Below are 23270 nucleotides of genomic sequence, written 5' to 3'. Positions count from 1 at the left end.
AAATTTCAACACACAGGTTGGAAAACCCATGCCAAGTATAAAATTTATTTCCTTGACCATGTTTCTATAACCATTTTCCACTCTTCCTGAAATGCCCTTCAGGACCTAGGCCTGCAACAATGCCTATAGGAAAAAAGTTTCTTAGAAGCAACAAACACTTTGTGTGTTAAAAAGGGAGACATCATATTTGTCAAGTACGCTTATTATCTTATGTGTTAACTAGAACAGGAATTATGGCCCAAGGACATTCTACTACATGTAGACAGGAAACATGAGAAGTGAAAAACACAGTCATGGAGTCCTAGAAGACTTAAGCATTCTCTAAGACAGACAAATTTGAGTTCATCAGTTATTCTGTTGATTCCATAGATGAATACAAGTTTTTTAATGAGGATTCTTAAAGAAGGAGGAACATGAGAACGACCATAAATGTTTGCATATCACACAGCATGTGGAGCGTACAGACAGAATTGCTGTATGACGTCTGGAAGAATTATATGCCCTGAGAAGCAATGGCACAGATATTCTCTTGAAGACCTGATGACAAAGTACCAGTGGTATTTTGCTCCCCAAAAGCTAAAAAGGAAGAAAAGGAAAGTATGCTTCAATTTTGTAAGAGAAACCCTCCACTACTGTGGAGGCCACAAGTGAAACAAACAGCCAAAAATACACATGAAAAGAAGAAAATTTTCATGTCTGGCAAACGATAAGCATGGTGCCAACTACGCAGTCAGGGCTTCCCATTTCTTTCAGCTAACAACTGTCTCCTCCAATAATAGGAATCTCAACAGTAATGGTATTGCTTCTTATGTAATTAACGTTCATTTAAGCCACTGTTGCAAAAATCAGGAGGATCAAAAAGATAAGCCATTCAGTCACTGTCTTTTCCTCAACGGCTGAATGGACTTGTTTACACTCCCCAGTAGACAAAGCATAGAGGGGGCTACACTAGTAAATAGCATGGCATCTCTAACAAGCACTAACACAACCTCACCAGCACAGTGATGAGCATAGGCTGACAAAAGTGAATATACAAGCACCTGAGATCAAGCTAGCGTCCCCACAAGGCACTATGTGCATGGATAGACCACCTAGGATTGGCACTAACTTGGGCACCTCTCACACCACGATGTTGACCAACTCTCTTAATCGTTTAAAGCTGACAAGATAAGAAAGAGTTGAGATGACTTTCTGAAAGGAGGAAGGTCTCAGGGAAATGTGATCAAAGGCCACCAATCTTATAGAACATTAAATGTAAGCAGCATAACAGTATACTCATGAGTCCATTTGAAGCGGTTTTTGTTTTGTTTTGGATTTTTAATAAGACAAACCAAAAACCAGTTTAAACTGAACTGAGGTGAAAACAGAAGTTGAGAGATAACATATAGATTCATAACCTACAATTATGCATTCCTGAAGATTACAAAAACACGTCTTTTGAAATACTAAAAACCAAAGCTAATGAGAATACCAAAGTGGCAATCCCACTTGAAAAATGTTGATTGTATGAAAACATTCATATAACAACATTATGAAAATATTTTGCAACTAACTGATTTTCTAAGATTTTAACAACGCATTTGAGACTGGAAACAATTTAGATTTACCATCTTTGAAATGTTTAGCCACACAAATATGACTTCAATGTTCATGTTTCTTCCACAATTAAAATGATTTATCTAGAACAGGAAGAGCCCAGCTTCCTCCTAGCCATTCTGTTGGTTCTTAGAGCTAAGAGCACAGGGGCAAAGTGGCCACAAGTAACAGTCAATTCGTATTGTTGCACAAGAATGGACAGAAGGGGTCAAACTGAAGATGCATTTAGTCTGGCATTCTGTCTAACAGTGGTTAAAAGCATATATAAATCTCAAAAAAATCCAATGCCAGAAATGGAGGAGCAGCCAAGGAATTTGAGTAGATAAGAAAATTCCTGTATGACTTAAGCCATTTTTTTTGGAGTGAGCGATCAGACAGACTTCACTCCTCATGACTAAAAGGCATTTGATCCTGTCCTACATGAAAAAACAATGCTATTTCTGTTGGTCAAGATCTGATCTACACACCAGTGCCAGGGAGCAAACAAGTAGTACCTATATGGCAGCTCACATCACTGCCCACAGCTCCCCGAAACGAGGCTCGTGTTCAGACAGATTACAGAAACCACCCAAGCTTTGCCATAACAAACCCTAACATCCAGGAGGATCGTATCCAGTTAAATCAGAACAAAGGTCTACCAAACCCAAGGCCCAGCTGAACACCATCTGAAATACAGTGTCTTTTCTCAGGTCTCTCAGCAAACACCATGAGAAGCCTAGCTTTGCTCCTAAACAGATTCGTCTTCTGGCTTTGTACGTAGCTGATACAGTTTCATTTCAATGAAGGCAAACACTGCCTAGAGATGAAAAACAAGATGTGAAACAACTGATGTGAGAGTCAGTGACTAACTTGGCAAGAAATCTTTTAAGAAGTTTAAAGTGACTGTCACCTTAAACATTGCATAGAATGAATCATTCTGAAAGCCTGAGTACCTCTTGCTCTCTTAGCTGATGTTACCAGAAAAAAAATCTGTTCCCTACAGGCAGGTGACAAAACAGATCCAGCCATAGATCTGAATACAGATGCCATCCCTAACTGAAACTAGGGGAAAGGTTCATAGTTGTTACATGGTAGATAGATACTGTCAAAACAAGCTTTCAAATCATCTGGTACAAGGATTTTTTTTTTCAGAGAAGGATGTACAGATCTAGTAGAGGATGTTATGGAGTATAGCTTTACCCTATCCAGGACAGACATTCACTGTGGTTATTGCTTATCGGTATGGTCACGTCATAGAAAAGATAAAAAGTTAGCTAGTGAGAAAGTGTGATTTAGAGTCTTACATCAGGAACACCCATGTACAGGAAGAGACTATTTTGTTTGGGGGAAAAAACCAAAACAAACAAAACCACACACACAAAGTTTGGGCATTTGTTTGTTTGGTTTGGAGGGAGGATGAGTTTTACATGCCAGCAGGCAAAAAAACCCCCAAAACACGCTAAGGGTTCAGATGCAAGAAAAAGTTTCTAAAGATAAGATAATATATAACTATCTGTATATTTTCTATGAAAGACACTGTGTCAGATCACCTTACATTTCTTGCATAGGCAAGACTATGTACATGAGTAATCTTACACATGGTACATTATCATTTGCCTGTACCTGGGCAAACAAAAATCAATCCTAACTCCATCAGCTAATTCTCCAGAGCATGAGATGCAGGTATCACTGCGTTCTTTATCACAGCTAATGGTGCTAAAGAAGGAAACACATTTTACCCTCTCTATGCCTTTTACTTTTGGCTAGTGAAATGATAACAAAGGTATGAGCTTCACCCCAACAGACACAGCAGTTCAACAGAATCCAGTTTTGTCTGTGAACAATCATTGCAAGTAATAATATGTTCCAGTGATCTCAAAGTGAAAGAGGTATAACATCTAAAATCCTCTTTGAAGATGCAACACATCACTTCAGATGACATATTTAAGAACTGCTCAGACACCAATGGCACGATACGCATCAAGGCTCAAAAACATAAAACCAAAGACAGGTCAATATAAGAAACTTTAGGTTATTTTTAATATAGAACATCAGGGAAGGACAGAATGCATCCATGAACATAGCAACCATGGTAAGTATATTATTACTTTCAAACACACTGTGAGGCTTAACATATTAAAGAGCAGTCTGCCACCACATTTTTAGCTTTTGCCACTCATTATTAGAATTTATCTTTAGTTAGTGAGTAAACCATGATCTCTAGGTAATAGTACACACTAATAAAGTAGCAACAGATTAACTCTATAGGTTGCAAGCAAAGATCAATAGATCTTCCTCTACCTTCAAGTAGTGTGAGGTACATCATCATTACCACCTTTCCAACCCTGCCCCTACTAGGACAAATGAAGCTCCTGAAATGCTGAATCAGTGGGTTACAATTCATGAGGCTGAACCTCTATTGCTGCTTCCTCTCCCATATATCCATTGTGTTATTCTTCTGTATTTGAAGCACTGTGCCCCTAAAACACTGGAACGCCCCATCTGAACTGAGTATGTATAGTATTAGATCCTGTGAGACCAGTGAAGCTGTGAGGAAGTGCAGAAAAAATAAAAAAGAAGGTCTGAGTCTAACAGAAAGCATATTGTAAGGGTTCTGTCACACTAAACACAATCATTTTTATTACACATGTACTGTTGTATTAGGTCTGGCTGAGAAGGAGTTAATACTCCCCATAGCAGCCCTCATAGCACTGTGCTCTGCATCAGTAGCTAGAAAGGTGTTGATAACACACCAGTGTTTTGGCTACTGCTGAGCAGTGCTGGCACAGCATCAAGGCTGTCTCTCCAACATTTTTGCCCCCCCCCTCAATGCCAGGCTGGGGCAGGGCAAGGTCTTGGGAGGGGACATAACCAGGACAGCTGACCCAAACTAACCAAACAGATATTCCATACCATATGACTTCAGCTCAGATACAAAAGCTAAGTAAAGGGAGACAGAAGGGGGGGCATTTTTGGTCTTCTGGAGCAACCACTACGCGTACTGAAGCCCTGCTTCCCAGGAAGTGGCTAGACATCGCCTGCTGATGGGAAGCAGAGAATAACATCATTTGTTTTTCTTTGCTTTCACTTTATTAAGCTGTCCTTATCTTGACCCACGAGCCTTTTGTTATATTTTCTCCCCCCTGTCCAGCTGAGAAGGGGGAGTGATAGAGTGGCTTTGGTGGGCACCTGGCACCCAGCCAGGGTCAACCCACCACAACTTTTGACTTCAGTTTCACAGCTGAATGTGTCACTTTAAATGCACCAGTTCTGTGATGTCAGTCATCCCAGTGAAACAGGAAAATTTGTTTTCCTAGGTTTGAGTTTGCACTTTCTGACTAGTCACGGAAAAGATCCTTTGAGTTTACCTGGGACAGATCCTCTGAGAGAGATGTCACTCTGCAGCTTGGTTGGGCTGCTTGCAGAATAGGATTTGAAACTGGTTGCGATTCCAGTTCAGCCATAAGCATTGGACCATGACTTGTATCTGCATCTCCAAGGATTTCTGCTAAGAGAGAAAAATAAAGAGAAAAAATATCTTGATGAGCTGGAGCAATAATCTCCCGGTCAACTCATGTGGCAGGATGTGGAGCCTTTCAAGATTCAACAATGGGACATGCAATGTTAGAAGAGAATTATTTCCTCCTTACATGGCTCATTGTACATCCCTGAAATTGTTCTTGTGGGGAAAAAAGAAGCAAGATATACATGTGGAAATTAAAAAAATAAATCAGTTTTATCATCTGTAGATTTCTAACATGGCAGGCATTTATGAGCTTCAAAGCTGTATAGTTCATCATACCATTATATGCTTAATGAGCTTTATCACACATATTGGAAAAAGATTGGAAAGGCTTCTTCATGAAAATGTTTCACTGTTGTGTGAATGAAAAGAAAACTGCATATAGTCTTTATTTAAAATGATAATTTGCTATATAATCCAGCATTTATCATGCTTTTGCAGCCTGCAAGTGTGTAAAGCATCTTTATGAAAAATGTACTGACAGCTCATGAACTAACTTTAGCCTACTGCTATCATACAGAGCCAAAGCATGAATTTTAAGCCTAATTAACTATAATCATTGCTTAATTAACTGTAATTATTGTTCACTTTAAGACTACATGTGCCACATTTCATTTGCATGGTGGTTTTTATATCCATGACTTTAAGCACTGAAAACAAGGATTTATAAACGAAAGACTGATCATCAAGATGCTGTTATATACATACATAAGCAACACGTGTTCCATCTTACAGACAGACATCATGTTCCCATAATACCAATAAAAACTGGTCACAAAACTGAAGACACCCATAGACACACAATCCCCAAAATTCTTATGGATATATCTGTGAGTGACTCATTCTGACAGAGAAACTGAGTATCCATTGCAAGGTTATGTGTACAGAGATATACACCCTGAAATACATGAACTTTTACACCCATTGGTGTAACAATTATTTAATTTTACTCCTAAAAATAATTATCAAATAAAATGATGGACCTGCATTGTAACTGTCACGGCTACCAGGAACTAGCTCTTAGTCCTGACACGCAGTAGACTGAAGGACATACAATCTCACATACCAGTGGACAGATAAAAAAAGATTTCGATGAAAAGTGGAAACAATCACAGATCATCCCTTCCCCCAGCCCCACAAGAACAGATTGTTTCCTATTCAGTGTTGACTTCACTATCAAAAGGACTTGGGAACAAGATTTTCTGTTCCTCCCTGATATGACAACACTCTTGTCTTGAAAGCACTTGGTAGTTTTTAGACAATGTTGTTTCCTTAACAATGTCAGTGAATACTGTGCCATGTGTTCAGAGGTGGGGAGGGAGGGAAGCTAGATTAAAAATCATCAGAATGCAACAGAACTCAGTCTGGGATTATTACAGATTTTGTAAAGGCACAGGGCATTTCCCTATGGTAGTTAGTCCAGGGTACTTGCCTCCTCTCAAAAATATACAACAGAAACAATACTATAAGATTTAGAGAGATGAGCATAAAAAAATAGTAGAGAAACACACTGCTTCTAGATTATCATCACATGCAGTAGCTGGTTTTGAAAAGTGTTAGATATTTACAGGACAGACAAAGAGCATCCTAAATTAAATTAAATAAATTTAAAAAATAGATATAGAGGAGATACAAACATGTTATGCCAGATACAGCTATGGACAGTCTGGGTAAGAAGAAAATATCCCTAGTAGACAGGTTCTCCCATTAATGTGCATCTTCTAACTCTCTATATGGTCCTGAGCACTTAGACACTTACCACAGATTGATCTAGATCACTAATTTATTCCTACAATGCAGTGTTCTTAATGGTCACTGTCTTTAACAACACGGTGTTAAACAAGTGACTTGGAGAAGTGTCTTGTGCCAGGAAGCCTAACGTAACCAATCTCCAAACAACATTCCACAACCTACTTTCAAGTAAAAGTTTGATAATATGTAATGTACCAGAATGTATTTTCAAGGCTGACAGTGGTGTAGCTGGTCCAAAATGTTAGGTAACAGCTAGCTTAAAAAGCTTACTCTCTGTGTAACCAGCTCAAATGTAAATCAGTTCAGAACTAAGCAAATACTCTTACTTCTCAGATTATTTTTGCTGCATGTTGAAGAGATCCAATTTCAGTCCACTTCCTACTAGTCAAGGGTTGATAATGTGAGATACGCTTCTCTTGTCAAATTCATAAATGTGAAAATTAAAAGGACAGAAAACCAGCTGTTTGATCACTTTAGTTTCACAACTGTTGATGAATCAGTGCAACTACATTGGTGTTGTAACAGCTTAATTATTATTTCAGTTTAGTGTAATCATATTTAAAACCACAGTCAACAAAATGATGAGTTTCTACATGCTTGCAGCATTTTAATTAAGCAGAAGTACATTTTCAGATAACAATAGAGAAACTGGGATAAAAAATAAGGGAGAGGAAGGATGGGCCATTGGTTACAGGATTAGTTTCAACCGAAAAGAAGTAACTTTATTTCCCTGCTTCACCACAGCAACTTATCTCTGCACTGCTTTGTACAAGCCATTATGTGTGTGCCTCAGCTACCCACATGGGAAAAAAAGAATTTCCATATTGTTATAAGAATATATGAAGCTAAAATATATTACTGATTATGAGACACTGCAGTATCACCTTGATGGAGTGATAAAAACAATGAGGAGGAATGCGGTGTAAGGGGATGGAGAGAAGTAGCTTGAACTGCCAGTGTTAATACCTGTCCTATGGAAACCAACTTCAAAAATGGTCAAATTAAGTGTTTTTGAGAGCTGAATTTGACTTAGAAGAATAAAATACCTACTTTACAAGCCAACTTTTGTATAGTCAAGTGGGTACTTGCCATGATTTTTGTGCAAATTGTAGAATATTACAAAGAAGATTGAAGACAAGGCTTGAAATAAATCCAGTCCTCAGAATAGGAATGCTAATAATTTCATTGCAGCAATTGCCTGTAAATTTTTAATTTTGAATTTTGAATATATTCTCTGAAATTATTTCAGATACTGTTATAGAAAAATCCTCAGAATCCAGATAAATATCAGAGAGAAGAAATAACAGTGTGATTGTACCTCCAATTTGGGCAAGCTGCCCTGGTGATGGAGAACGGTAACCCTGGTGTAGTCTGTTCTCAGAAGGCTGGTCCATGTAAACTGAATGTCCCATTAGGATTCTCTCTGCTGCTCTGGTCAGCCTTGGTCTTTGACCTTCACTGAGCTCCCCAACACTACCATCAGAATCCTACACAGAAGAGCAACATCAGAACAGCAGGTATAAAAAAACCCAATGTATTTCTTCCAAAACCAGGCATTGTTATCTAATTACGTTAACCCTTAAAGCATATATAAACTTAAGTCTATACTATTAGCATTGAGTAAAGAAAACTGAAACTGAGGAGATATCATCTAACTGGGTTTGAAAGTAAGATCTACATTTATCAGTACTGGACAGAATAGAATCACTTACAGCCAAACAACATCACTTACTTTGTTAGTGGTATCCCAAATGATCAGAACCTAAATTATATTTTTAGCACATGAAGTCTTTAATGTTACACATATGGCCATTGTTGACTGCCTGACCTTGTAACATTGGAAGCATCTAAAAGCTATTGACTCTCTGTTGTATAGCATGTCAGATCAAAAGTCCAATTTTTAAGTAGGTTTGGATAGCACTTAAAATTGGGACGGTTCTCTGGATTCTGATTTTCAAAGCTGCAGAGAAAAAACAGGTTGAATACACATACACATATGTGCGCAGTACCATTCTAAGGCAATACTAAGGATACCTAAGGAGCCTTAACATCTAGGACAGTAATCTTTCTCTTATAAATGAGAAGGTATGCTTGTGCACACACCTTGCCAGAATCAGGGGCGGGGGGGAGGGGGAAGTTTATTAGTGTCTTGTATGGACAGACTGAGAGGTTCATAACTATGGGAAAGAGAAAAAGCAAATTAGAGATGCATTTGTAATTGGCAATGCTGATGAGAAAACGTCACTACAATTACAGTCAGACTCAGAGCTGACACTGTAGAAAGCTTTTCACTAAGTCCATGCACCAGAACTCATTAAGCAAAATAAAGACAGACAAAGGAACAGTTAAGGAGGTGAGTGAAGTTAGTAATTATTTAGACTAAACTGACCAAGACAGAAGGAAGAAACTGCATATGCATCAATAAAATCACAAAAAGCAAGATCTTCATGATCCACCGTAAATAAAGGTGTTCACGAACCACATTGCAGTATTCAAAGTTCACTTTCTTTAAACATTCCTCCAGCTATGTCAGTTAGAACAGACATCCAGTCCAAACTACTACTTTCCACACAGAAAATACTTAGAAGTGTGACAAAAAATTACTTTTGTCCTTTGTGATGAAGACAGTTACATTTTTCTGTTAGTCTGGTTTTTCTGCCAACTGAATATGAATATTTTGAGGTTTTGTTCCAAGATCAGTATCAACAGCATGTGCAAAAGTGCATGCAAACATTTGCTGAGTTATTCTTCATACCTCCTTAAAACACTCATATGACTGTTAAGTGCAGTGAACTTGTACTGTTAAACATACCACCTATATTGCTGAAGTGACAGAAAACTTCCCTGGTATTCAAAATAACGGGACAAATCTGGTACACTGGAACAGTCACATACACACCTTGAAAACTAGGTACATGTGATACTATGTACAGTTAACGTGTTTATAACAACACTTAACCTTCAGTGTTTTTAAAAATTTTACACGAGAACATAGCCAACAGAAGTGGGATCACTTCCAGCAGGGAATGAAGTCTATAGCCAACAGGAAGGTAAGTTTGAAATATTTTATCTACTTTGGAGTATTAAAGTATCACTTCAAAACTAGTGTATTGGAAGGAAAAGGACTGTAAGTTACCTCCAAATGGTACATTTCTTCTTGTGCAGCAACAGGTGCTTGATTTAATTTGGCTAAAAGAGTCAGGACAGGATCCCTGTGATAGCCTTTATCCAGTCTTCTCACCACTTGCCCTTCACTGGGAGGATCAGAATCCTAAAACAAAGAAACAAAATCCACATAATACATGATATAAAACTGTTTTTCTTAGGAACTTGAATCATTCTTACTCTAGTTCACAATTAAGATTTTTTATTTTATAGTAAGTTGTTACAGTTTCCACACTTCGAACTTATGTCATGAAAATCTAGGCATTTAAAAATAAGCAAACTGATGACACACTGCTTTCTCCTTCTACCCACAGACATGCACAGTCTTTATCTGATACATAAGACTGCAATACTTAGAGAAGAACAAGGTCATTTAGGCCTCCAAAATTCAGGGAAACAGTTAAATCCTCACACTTACTGGTTGCTAGCAACGATCTGGCTGCAGAGCTGCTCTCACCAGCAAGGATTTAGCTTCCTCAGAGAGCCTCGTTTGAGGATGGAGGACTATTGAAAGGAGTTATAATCCAGCTGACAGAGAGGGAAGAACACCTTAGCAAGCAGGCTTTCTAACCTGATGATGGGAACTTTAATTTAGGTTCACCTGATAACAGAGTTTAAGAGAGGAAGTGTGGCAGACAGAGGAGGCTTCTAAATGGAAGCCCACAAAAGGAACTTTTACAATCTTGATCAGGAGAGAAGTCATTCTCCTCAGGCGCCTATGTACTCACATGGCAAAGTCTGGACAACAGACGGAAAGATCTGCAAATTCAGGGCACGGTCTTACAACTATGACATGAACAAATTCATGGATATTAGATAGGAAACTATGCACAGGCGAAGTATGGCCACGTATGGGTAGAAATGTTTAGGAAGCATAGGCAGGGAAAAGAAAAGTGGACTCCTACTCTAGGACATTTACACTTTGCGTTATTGAGGTTGGAAGGGACCTCTGAAGATTGTCTAGTCCAACCCAGCTGCTCAAGGCAGCTCTTCCAGTGTTTAGTCACCCCCACAGTAAAAACATTTCTTATGTTTAAAAGGAATTTCCTGAATTTCAATCTGTGTCCACTGCCTCCTGTCTCACTGGATACCACTCAGAAGAGTCTGGCTCTGTCTTCCTCCTTTCCACCGGGTATTTATATACATTGGTAAGATCCCCCCCGAGCTTTCTCGTCTCCAGGCTAAATGATCCAAGATCTCTCAGTATGACAGATGCACCAATCCCTTAATCATTTTTGTAGTCCTTTGCTGGACTCACTCCAGTAAATCCTTATTTTTCTTGTACTGAGAGCCCATAACTGGACACAATACTCCAAATGCTTTCTCACCAGTACTGAGTAAAGAGGAAGGACCGCCTCCCTTGACCTGCTGGCAATGCTTTTCCCAATGCAGCAAAGGATGATCATGGCTGCCTTTGCCATGAGGGCACACTGCTGGCCCATGTTCAACTTGTCCACCAGGATCCCCAGGTTCTTTTCAGCAAAGCTGCCTTCCAGCCAGTCAGCCCCCAGCATGTACTGGTGCATGCAGTTGCTCCTCCTTGGGTGCAGGACATGACATTTCTTCTTGTTGAACTTAATGAGATTCCTGTCAGCCCATTTCTCTAGCCCAGTGAGGTCCTTCTGAATGGTGGCACAACCCTCTGGTGTATCAGCTAGTTTTCTAACATCTGCAAACTTGCTGATGATGCAGTCTGTCCCATCACCTAAGTCATTACTGAACATGTTAAACAGCAATGCCACTAGTATTGACCCCTGGCATACACCACTAGTGAGTGGCTTCCAGCTGGACTTCGTGTCACTGACCACAACCCTTGCAGCCCAGTATCTCAGCCAGCTTTCAGTCCCAGGTCAAGTAATTCCTTGAATTCACAGACCCCCATGTGCCTACTGATGGTCTGAGTCAGGATCAGAGGGGAAAGGTACACTAGGGATGTTGTGGGCAGGGTCTGCTTCAGGACACCTGACAAAGAGAAGGTAAGAGAAGGCTTTCTACAAACCATTAACGGGGGTCTGATGATTGCAGGTCTTCATCCTCATGGCAGATTTCAACTATCTGGACATCTTCCAGAAGAGCCATACAGCATCATGGAGACAGTCCAGGAAGCTTTTAGAAATCCCTCTGGAGTCCCCTTCCAACCAATACTATTACAATTTCACTATCAATTTTTTTATTCTTTCATAAAGAAAACAGTTTGGTTTACGCATAGTATTACTCTACCTGATACTCATCATTTATACGACAGCTATGTCCTACCAAAAGGCATTATACAAAGTCAGAGAGGGGAAGTCAAGGCATTTGAGGAAAAGACAAGTTTTAAAAGAGAAAGGGAATGGAGAATACCTTGACTTGGGAGGCTTCCAGGACAATGGACTAAAGCAGACGTCAGATAAGAAACTATACTGAAGTTTTAAGTGGCTTTAACTAACTTCAGGCTCAGCTAACCTACTTTAATAATTTAAGCACACAAGCAATTAAAAGATGGCTCAGAGCTGAAACAGCTCAGAGCATAACAATGTTCTACTCTGTTTAAGATGTCTTAAAACTAAAAACAATAAAGAAACGAAAATAGGTATTAGCTATCTCTCACCTATGGAAGTATATAAATCATTCAATTTTTTAAAATATAAATTAGTTTGTATAATGTCTTTTTTTCCTTTGGAGCTCTGAAATTCTAACATTCTTTGTAAGTGTACAGTTTAAAAGCATAAATTTAAAAAGTTTATAAGTGAAATTGCTTAAAAAATATCCAATTTATCAAGATGCTCAAGGCAAAATACCACACTAACTCTGTTTCCTTGTGAAACATTTCCTTACCATTTCATTGGCATCTTGTAAAGTACTGGTTAAGCTCTCAGCGAGGTTTGGAAGAGACAGTCCTCCTTCTGCTAAGGCTGAAAAATATTTTAAGTTACAAATACTAAAAAACATGCAAGGTTTATGAAAGAAAGCCAAGGCCACATTCTTTAATAATTGCAAGACAGTGCTTTAGTAAAGTTGGACATTCCTACTGCCGGATGTGTATTATAAAGACATATTTTCAGCTTCCAAGAAAATCACTCCTACATTTTGCTTTACAATAAAAACTTAGTACCACATGGTACTTGTGCAAGACAGTCCCAATTATTTTCCATGTTGATCTTATGACAAAAGAGCAGATTTAACCTTTTTTCATTAGTAAGCAGAAGCATTTTGTTCAGAGACAAGAAAAAGAGCAATGAGGCCTCTTCAATCCAAACCCAAGAACTGAAAGTTAAGGACCAGGTTAATGCTTGCAGTTTTATCAGAAAATTTATGAAATGTAACGTGAGTAGACTGGAAGCAAAGTTTATAAAGAAAAAAAATTAATCCAAATTCTAATTTCCACAAATTTGTCTAGTTAGTTACCTCTTGCAGCCAGCATCTGTCCATAGCTGAAGAGTACCTCCCCTTCTGAGATGGGTCTGTCTGCAGTTTCGGTTTCTGTCTCGGTGAGGGTAAGGCTGCTTTCCTGCGTGGACTGCCGAGAACTAACTGTAGGCACAGGTGATGGAACCTGTGGATTGCAAGGAAGCGATTCGAAGGTCTTCGCTGATGACTGCTGAGATGGTAAAATCAAGGCCTCTGGTTCCTCATCATTAGCCACTGACATCTCACTATAATGTAAGAATATGCATTACGAATACACCAAAATGCATTTAACAATATAGACTAAAGTCTTAAATCAATACTGAAAATAAATTAATTTGCAAGTATTTTTTCAAATGAAAGAGCACAGCATTTTACAGAATAGTCCAAGAATCAGCATGGTTAAATAATGTTATTAATGAATTTCTGGTTATAACTAAAAATTACCATGTGTATTCCCACTGAGGTAGTGGAAAAAATAAAATGCTAATAATACAATATTTCATTGTCACTACATTTATTACTGGCAGATGTAACAACATGACTTTCCTAAGTACAATGTTCAGCAGGATGATGAATAAGGACTGATAAACTCTGAGAAAGGTCCTGATTTCACATTTTTCTCCAAAATATAAGTCAAGCAATTAAAAAAAAAATAATCGTGGTTTATCTCAGTGCCTCCTGAAATATACATCAGGCATTTCTTCCTACTGACTTTTTGACAATATATATTTATAGAGAATATACATATTTATTTTTTTAAGAAATGAGAAAACTGTGCAGCCTGTTCAACTCACACAGCTTTGGGCCGGAATGGTTCTTCAGTTAAAGGACTGGGCTTCTCTTCTTCTAGAGGAAGTTCTGCACCATCCCATGGGTTTGGAGGCTTTGGACTTTCCATTTTTGCAGCTTTGGAGACCCATTCTGAGGCAGGAGGGCTTGGTGTGGTTGTTCTAGGAGGTGTATTGACAGGGGTAACCACAGGTGTGCCAACACAACTAACGGCAGCTGGAATCTCAACTCCTGCATGTGTGAAGTCAAATTTCAGATCAGAAAGGAAAGCAGGAAGTAAATCTCAGACAGAGAGCTAGTCAGTTCTACTAAGTACTTGTAGTTTTTGTGATACCTTTTGATAGTTATGGAGACAAGACTAGATTAAGACTGGTTTCTTTTAAGTACAGTGTTGGCATCTGAAGGAGCTAGAATAAAACCTCAATTGCTTACTTCCTTTAATAAGGAAGACTGCTCTGCATTTTAAAAACTAAGCTGCTTTACTTGGAGAGTGTAAATTTTCCTTAATTAACATTAGAATCACAGGAAGGAGCAAAAGACAGCTATTTTTCTGATGTGAAAAAGTTTGGAGGGGCTGGGAGGGGTGGAAATCACACAGACCATAGAAATGTGCATTAAGTTTGAAAATAGAACTGTTACCAAATAAAAGACGTTTGCTTTTTATATGAATTAGCCCATGATTTTTGTACTACATGAGTTCCCACTTGAATATAGCCTCAAGAATATTTATCCTGAGAGATAACGCGTCTTTGAAGAAGAAAATTAAAGGCAGTAGATTAAAGCATATTTGCTACTTCTAAACATCAATTATTATTTTCACTACCTGTTTCTTTAATTTTTTCATGTTCGCAAACTTCTCTACTCATTTCTGTAAGAGATAGAGAAGACTCTGGAGTTTTGACCGGAGGCAATTCTTTTTCTGAAGGTGGTGTTTGTGGTGGTGTGGCCTGGGGTGTTGGCAACGGAGTAGGCACAAGAGACTCCTGAGGGGGAAAAAAAAAAAACCCAACCATAACCACAGTTATTATCTCGATGCAAAATTCCTATCTCCCAAGTACCCTCAGAGATAGCTGAGGAAGAGAGAGAAAGGCAGGTTATCACAGAACAGGAACAGTTGTGGCTTAGATACATGCTTCAGGGATCCAACTCCTCCATCTAAACACAAAGTTGCACCAGGCTAAATGGTATGCCTGGACAAAACAAATTAAAAAACAGTAAATTATGCATTAGAATGATTACATTTGGAAATCATTATGAATAGAATAGAACAGAACAGAACAGAATAGAATATTTCAGTTGGAAGGGACCTAAAATGATCATCTAGTCCACCTGCCTGACCAAAAGTTAAAGCATGTTGTTAAGGGCATTGTCCAAATGCCTCCTAAACACCGACAGGCTTGGGGCATTGACCACCTCCCTAGGAAGCCTGTTCCAGTGCTTGACCACCCTGTCAGTAAAGAAATGCTTCCTAATGTCCAGTCTAAATATGAATTATATGATTATATGACATTTAATAAACATTTGATACAATGTTAAGCAAGAAAATATTCTGTAATAAAATTGAGTCAGTATGGTAATTTTATGGTAACAGAATCAGCTAAAGAGAAGATTACAAACAAAGCAGTAGCCAAGACAATAAAGCACTAGAATAAGCATATAGTTGTGATGTTCCTTAAAAAAATTACAGCAATGGAGATAAATCTGACAAGCAAGTATGATGGTTGTTTAGCCTGCTATGAAGGAATATGATGGACCTTTTCAGATTTTTTCCAGCCCTGTTCCCTGATATTTCATAAAGAAAACAAGATAATGGGGCTAAACGTAGCCTTTCAGGCTAGTTTCTGAAGCATAAATCCTCAGACTGATTAGTTTTATTAAAAACTCTTATGGGAAGAGGAACACGCTAACACATTTGGCAGTTCACACACAAGTGCATGACATCATGAACACCAAAGAACTTGGGAACTGGGCAGCTGAAGTTCTAGATAGGAAACTTCACAGTAAGAAGGGGCAGATCAAGAATGCAGAAACTACATACTCAAGAACTTCTGCTATAGGCTGAGCAGAAATGGAAAAAGGAGAAGAAAAAACCTTATGAATGTACAAGTTATCCAAAGGATAACTATTAGCCACAAATGTGGGAAGACTTTAAAAAAACATAATTAGCTCCCTGAGATTCCAATAATGGCAGGAGAGTATCACTACTATAGCACAAGGCACTGAGGAAACCCCATCTTGCATACTACATTATTATTAAAAATGTCTATTAGCATATTAGTGTTACCTGTGGTCAAGACCAATCTAAATTGGAAAACATAGAAGTGCTGCCCATCAGCAAGAGACGAAAAATGGTACACATATGGATGATTGCTTTATTTAGCCTAATCAAACAAAGACCAAAAAGGACAAAATTAATCTCTTGAAGTGTGCAAAGGAATAGATACTAAGGAGAAAATAACCATTTCAGCCTAAGGACATTTCCATTTAAGCTGGTACAGAAACAAGGAGGCTTAAGAGGACCATTAGTAAATGTAGAATGGTTATTAGAAGAGGTTTCTAAGTATCAGAAGAATAAGCTACAAAGAACAGTCCTCTTTAACATACCCTCCTTAGTCTGTAATGGAGTGGGGAAGACCTCTATAGATGCAGGATGGCTGTATTTAAGCCTACAGCAGTGAAATTATTACTTTTGACTACAGAATGATCTGTTGGTCACTTACAGCAGGCACTAGGTGGTATTTCAGTCTATATGCACTGCGGCAGAATAGAATAATGGATCTCACTTTCAACAAAGCTTTGAATAGTTAGATTTCCAAGTGCAGCAATGTCCACATTCATCCCAAAGACATTATACAACACCAGATTGTAGCACAACCATGTTATTAGCAAAATTAGAGCCAGCTGTCATTTGGTTATCAAAGGGAACAGAGAAAATTATCCTGTATTACAGGAAGCTCTACTAATCATTTAAGCATTTACTGAAAACTACTGAACTCAAAATTAGAAAGAATTAATACTCATTTTTACAGATATTAAAGAATGGCTGCAAGCCCATTAGACCAAAAATAATATTGTTCTCAGCTTCTATTTCTTCTTCTATGAAGAAATTAGTTTCTTCATATTTCATTTCTTCATAAGTAGCACAGCTATTTCTGTTGAAAATAACATGAACTATCTTTTGGCAACATGAAATTAAGCACCAAGTCCTTCCCTTAGAAATCAGTTTTGTCCTCAGCCTTGAAGTAAATAAATAAATATAGCATGTTGCATGCAGCACAAAGGAATTAATTCTTTTTTCTTTTCTTTTTTTTTTTTTTTAAAGTGAAATAGGTTTAATCTTGTTGGTTGCTGGGGTATAATAAGGAATAACCAAAAAAAAGCAAATCATGCACATTCAGTTCATCAAGCTTTTTCTGTCATCTTTGTCTTGGACATAATTGAACCATCATGCCACAAAGAAATTATCCCTTAGAACTTCAGTAGGAAAGTTTAAATAAAACGGACTCTTACCGTCATAATCATTGTACTTGGAAGAACATTTGTAGCAGGAACTGCTTGCTGAGCCTGCTTGTTACCCAGCATGGTTGCAATTGTTTCACTGAGAGCTTCATTTACAAAATGACTTATCATTTCTGAGTCCACAGGCACACCAGCATTGATAAAGAGTTGAAATCCTCCACCACCTGCAACTTCAACTGAAAATGAAGAAACATAAAGCACACATCCAGATCTCACTTCTTAAAATGCATGCACTGTACTGCAGCTACTCATTTTATCTCCATGAACTTTTAAACATTCCTTTGCAAAAAGTGATTTTTTTATTTTACAGATAAAGAAACAACAGCAGAGAAGCAATTCAGGATCATAAAAGAAGGCAGCAGTGAAGGAAAGTGACATCACAAGAGAAATGCATTTGTCTCCCATTCTCACACATTTATAAGGGAGGTGATTTTTGACATATCTATTAACAAAAGAAAGGCAAAAATTACAGGCTTAGCAAAATGCCAAATCTGATTTAGATGGCCAAAACCAGAAGTTGATTTGTACAGTGGTGTGTTTTATGTGTTCTTTTTCTTTTTTTAGATATTTAGTTCAATGGCCTTATAATGCTTGCTGTGTCTCAACATAAATTAAAGCAAGCACATTTGCATTTTGTAGTTTCACTGGTTCAGTATTATCCACTCTTAGGCTCAGGCAACAGCTACCTACACAGCTTGTTAAAGTTAGCCAAAAATTGAGATAATCCATCTGCTGAGAACAATAACTCCTACTTACCAATGTCAGAGGTTACAGTCTCACTGTCTTCACTCTCTAAGGTGCTAACACTGGGCACTGTTTCTTTCTGAACTGGGTACATCCCACTGATAATTTTTGCCATTATTTCTTGTTCCACCCTAGCAGAATAAAACCCGTTTAACTATCAGCAAACACCAAGACACCTAAAAGTGTACAAAAGAGCATTCTTGACATAAAATGCAAGGCAGCCTAAAGGAAAAAGAAGGGAAGGGAGGGGAGGAGAAGAAAGGGAAGGTATTCTTATGGAGTGATTCCTTCTTCCATATATATTCTCTCACCACTTTGTTACACTGCAACTCACCAATTTATCAACCTGTTTTCTATCGTTTCTCTCCTTTGAATCAGTTCATCCAAAACATCAGAAGACTGCTGAGGAGCAGAAGCCACTGGAGGAAACAAAGGACCATTGTATTTTGGCGAGGCAACTTTAAACTGTCCATTAAGCTCCAGAAGAGGCTCGAAGAATTCTGGAATTTCATCCCTCTCCTCTTCCTGATCCTAATAAATAAGTAGTAAATTAAGTTACTGTGAGTTTCTGGAAGGCAATGTCATTGAGGTAACTGTCAGATTTTTTTCTTTAAGAAACATTTGTAGATGTGTCACAGCACACAAACCACATTCTCCTTTCTTAGTACATCATAGTTAATTGATACAATTCTAAACTTAGCAAATCATAAATCTGCAGAGGTATAAAGCTATAGGAACTGCTAAGTAAAACATGCTTTGGCTCATATTTCCTGCCTGTGCTGCACAGGGCAGGGAGCCAATGGTAATGCTAATACTTGAGAAATTTACTTGTGACATAAGTCAGGTTTCTTTAATATATATTCCAGAAATGCTCCTCCTTTAAACAAAAAAGTTTAGGAAACTTTCCACAGTTACTTGTTGTGTTAGGTTTTTTGGTTTGGGTTGGGTTTTGTTTGGTTTGTTGGTTTGGGTTTTTTTTAAATTAAACTTTTACATCTCCTGTCTGAAAAGATACATTCCCAAAAGTTAACAAGCATGTCGTTAGTCAAAACTCTAAGAAAGCTGCCAGCACTGAAGACTAGATATTAATAGTTTATGCGTATGTTACATGTATGTTTACACTTTCATTAACTTCAGCTGCTGAAAGTTAAAAGGTATTTCGGGGTAATCAATTCACAAGGCCCTCACAAACACTTGAATATAACCTTAATGTGCTATTTCTAAAAAGTTATGGAAGTTACTCAGTGTGCATTATAAAGTTTGACTGTTTCTAAAGATGTCACCCTCCTTCCCCCCCAGAGCACATACATAGCATTAAGTCCCGAAAAACAGTCACCAACCCATCATATTGTAAAGTAACACTTTAGAAATGTCTTGTGATGGATGAGAACCTGCATCCTTCACTCATAATATTAAAAACAAATGTCTGTAATAGTAATATGATTCTCTAAGAAGAAAATCTTGCATGCCAGAAAGAGATGAAGAGCTGAGCCTTAAATTACCAGTGAGAAATATGTGATATTGCATAAAAGATCTCACTGTAAATCTACATTTACTAAGATTAATATCCAACACAGTGAAAGGAGAAAAAAGGGGGGGGTTTCCCCTTATATAAATTAAATTTACTTTTAACCCATAAAATAGAAAAAAACCTATATATTTTCTATGAATAAAAGAACAAATCACTAAACCCAGAATGAACAGAGAAGGAAAAAAAAAAAAAAAAAAAAAAGGATAGTAACATTTTCCTGTCTCCTTCCCCAGCCCAGCATTAATACTTCTCTCACTACCTTAATATACTTTAAAACTGAAAAGTCAGATAGGTCCATGATGGGCATTACAACAAATAGCTATTGGGGAGTGGGATCTTTTCTGGATTTTTTAATAGTAATAATTCTTCAAAGAAAAGCTGTAAGTTACAAAGCAGGCAATACAGAATATGTATCTTTGGGTGACAAAGAAAGATCTCTAAACCATTCTAGGCATAGAAATAAGACAGTAAAGTTAAACTCAGAATGGCACTGGATGCATTGCAAGCTGATAAGCAGTTCATTCTGTTAAGATATACGTGTTCATAACCATAATTCATTCTGACAGCAAATGTAAAGATGTCTTTGTCCAGTGTTTCATTATGCATTTTCTTCTGACTGCATTACTCCATAAATTTTCTTTGATGTTGCCTATTTAATATAATCTGTTCTGAAAGTATGCAAAATACAAACATCTGGATGAAATAAACCAAGTACATATAATAAATCTTACATATATTTAGGAACTTCTGACAAACTTTTGCAGTTCTCCGGCATTTCTAAACTATGTGCAAAAATATTTTATATTTAATAGTGCACAAATCCAAAAGAAAATTATATTCATTTGGGGGCGATATATTATCTCTGCTGAAATAAAAAAATAATATAATAGTCAGTATTTAATTACACAGATTGAACTTGCACATATATCACCTCATAGACCAATCCTGAATAATCTACACTCAATTCTGCATTTTACTTCCCTGGAGACTGTTGAAAATATCTATCATGACTCCCAATCAAAATACGGCATAAATTAAAAAGTCTTTCAGATATGGTTGGAATATTAAACACTGTACTTTATAATAAAGTATCAAGCCAAAAATCTATTCCCCAAATTACATTCAGATAATTTAAAAAATGTTTTAAATGATTAGGTGGTATAGATTAATTTTGTTCCATTACCAAACATGTATATGCATAGTCTTTTATTAAAGCGATCCAGAACTTAGCCATGGATTTCTTCTTGACAGATTTCTAAAGCAATTTTCACAAGCAAGGTCAGGCTGCATTGCAGGTGCCACCTGTAATCTTTTGTCTGAAGAGTTACACGTGTAAAAAAATCACTGCCCTCGAGAGCATCTATGGGAAACCAGGGTTGAGGAAAATATGTTTACTCTGATCTCTGCAAGCTGTATATTTTGCAGTGGTATTCAAAATGGAAGCAAAAATTCTGAGAAACAAGTCCCCACCTTGCAATTAGGGCATGTTCAGAGAGAGCAAAAAGTGCCTCTAATTTTAAATTCTAGTAAGTTTGGTAAAGGTACTGCAGGATGCGGCTGCTCGTAAGAGTTGGACAGAAGACTCAAGAAAACTGAGAGTCTATTCTGGGCTATGTTAGCTGAGCAAGTTTCTCACTCTGGAGTAAGGCAGGGTCCATGCAAGGGCTGGCCTTATGAAACCTCTTCTGTGCAGAAAGTCTGAACCTACTTTGAGGTAGGTGCAACCATTGATCAGAAATAAAAGTCTGTAAATCAAAGCTGTAACAGCTTTTTCTGCTTTATTCCACATGTGAATTTTCTTATTGTGAAATAAGAGCACCCAATTTAACTATTTTGGAAGATGGAGCTCTGGGTCTTTAAACACTAGACAGCAAAATTGAAATGGGAGAGCAAGGCACATCACCTCTTCCCATGGCAGGGCTTGTGTTTTACAAGTTGGGGCACATTGCATTAGTCCCCAAAACTGTTAAAACTGTTAGGTTATGTGATAAAAGGTTTGCCTCCAACCACACAAAAGAGCACAGAGGAATGACACCAGGTGGGAGAATATGACATCCGAGCACCCCAACATGGTTACTCCCAGGGCTATCACAGGCGAAGGCTCAGCCCGTGTCCAGGAGTGAAACCCAGCAAGATGAGCCCATGGCAAGACTCTCCATAGGATCCTTCTTAAGGTTGGGCAGGTGCATTTGGATGAGGTGATAACACAGTGACTTATTCTGGGATGCAAGGAAGAGTATTTTGGGATGGTACAACACTTTTTATGTGGTATTTATGGGGAGGAACCAGAGGTGTGGAAAGGGAAGGACCAAGGTGGTTTGGAGAGGTACAGGTGTGGGAAAATAGAGGGATAAGGGGGCAAAAGTGGTAGGTCAGCACGCTTGCCTGGCCTTGCCCTATGCCTGATCAGCGCAGTCTGCCCTCATGTACACGTATGTATCTGCGTATTGCATACGTGTGTTTGTGTGTGTGCCTATTGGCAATACACGCTCAGCCTCACCATTGGCTGGACCCAGAGGCAGGCAGCTACAGCAGCCTTGCCTTTACTGGGCTACCAATGCTAACAACTAGCATTTCAACTCCTAAGTAACTCCTAAATAGGTATCTTCCAGTAGAAAAGGTAAAACGAATCCTAGGAAAAGGAAATGCCTGGGACAGGGTCCCGAGACCTTTTTGCAATATCCATCAGGGAAGAAAAACAGAAAAAAAGGAAATTTAAAAAAAAAAAAAAAAAAAAAAAAAAAAGGGTGGAGGGGTTATTTCACACAAATACTTAGCCTCTTCAGTTATAACAGAATTAACTTTTCATAATAAAAGGGGTTTGGGAGGAAGACAACAATAAGCTATTTTCCTGTATAGCATTTTATGCACAGTTTTTCATGAATCTGAAGCCTCTTTTATAACAATAACTTTGCTTTCTTTTGATGTCTTACATACCCCTGCCACTCCAGAGGTTGATTTTATGCTTCCACATTGTGTTTGCCTTGCACATTTTTAAGAACATTGTCTGTGTGGTCATAGGCCAAACATATGTTTCACTTGGAACACTTTTTGGTATTGTGGTTGAAATATATCCCATTGCCAAAAATAAAAGATAAAAGCAATCCAGGAGAAAAATGAAAAAAGAAAAGATGAATAGCTATTATTCACATATAAAAAATTTAACATTGCAGCATTTTTTTTTGTTAGTTCATAAACTGATTTCTTAAATAGCTCTCCTATTTATTTTTATAAAATAAATCTTTTTTGTGCAAACAGAAGAAAGTTGTCCAAATAGACTTA

At 37.9% G+C, this 23270-nt stretch overlaps 1 protein-coding gene across 4 annotated transcripts in view; it reads right to left on the bottom strand.

Annotated features, from left to right (window-relative positions):
• KIAA0586 (KIAA0586 ortholog) overlaps positions 1-23270 on the bottom strand; it is a 74486-nt gene that overhangs the window by 24631 nt on the left and 26585 nt on the right. For 2 of the 4 annotated variants that reach the window (XM_010579843.1, XM_010579845.1), the window contains exons 20-29: positions 18792-18988; positions 18470-18588; positions 17705-17889; positions 15018-15177; positions 14200-14425; positions 13403-13650; positions 12833-12909; positions 9987-10121; positions 8169-8337; positions 4944-5083 (exon numbers count right to left, since the gene is read on the bottom strand). In XM_010579843.1, coding sequence (XP_010578145.1) covers positions 4944-5083; positions 8169-8337; positions 9987-10121; positions 12833-12909; positions 13403-13650; positions 14200-14425; positions 15018-15177; positions 17705-17889; positions 18470-18588; positions 18792-18988 — 1656 coding nt within the window. Of the gene's footprint in view, positions 1-4943; positions 5084-8168; positions 8338-9986; positions 10122-12831; positions 12910-13402; positions 13651-14199; positions 14426-15017; positions 15178-17704; positions 17890-18469; positions 18589-18791; positions 18989-23270 lie in introns of those variants that run through there. The other 2 variants (XM_010579844.1, XM_010579846.1) reach the window with 2 other exon arrangements.

This window comes from Haliaeetus leucocephalus, unplaced genomic scaffold, assembly GCF_000737465.1.
Source record: "Haliaeetus leucocephalus isolate CR32 unplaced genomic scaffold, Haliaeetus_leucocephalus-4.0 Scaffold678, whole genome shotgun sequence".
NCBI lineage: Eukaryota > Metazoa > Chordata > Aves > Accipitriformes > Accipitridae > Haliaeetus > Haliaeetus leucocephalus.
The sequence above is the reverse complement of the archived record's forward strand: the minus strand, read 5'-3'. Positions and strand labels throughout refer to the sequence as shown.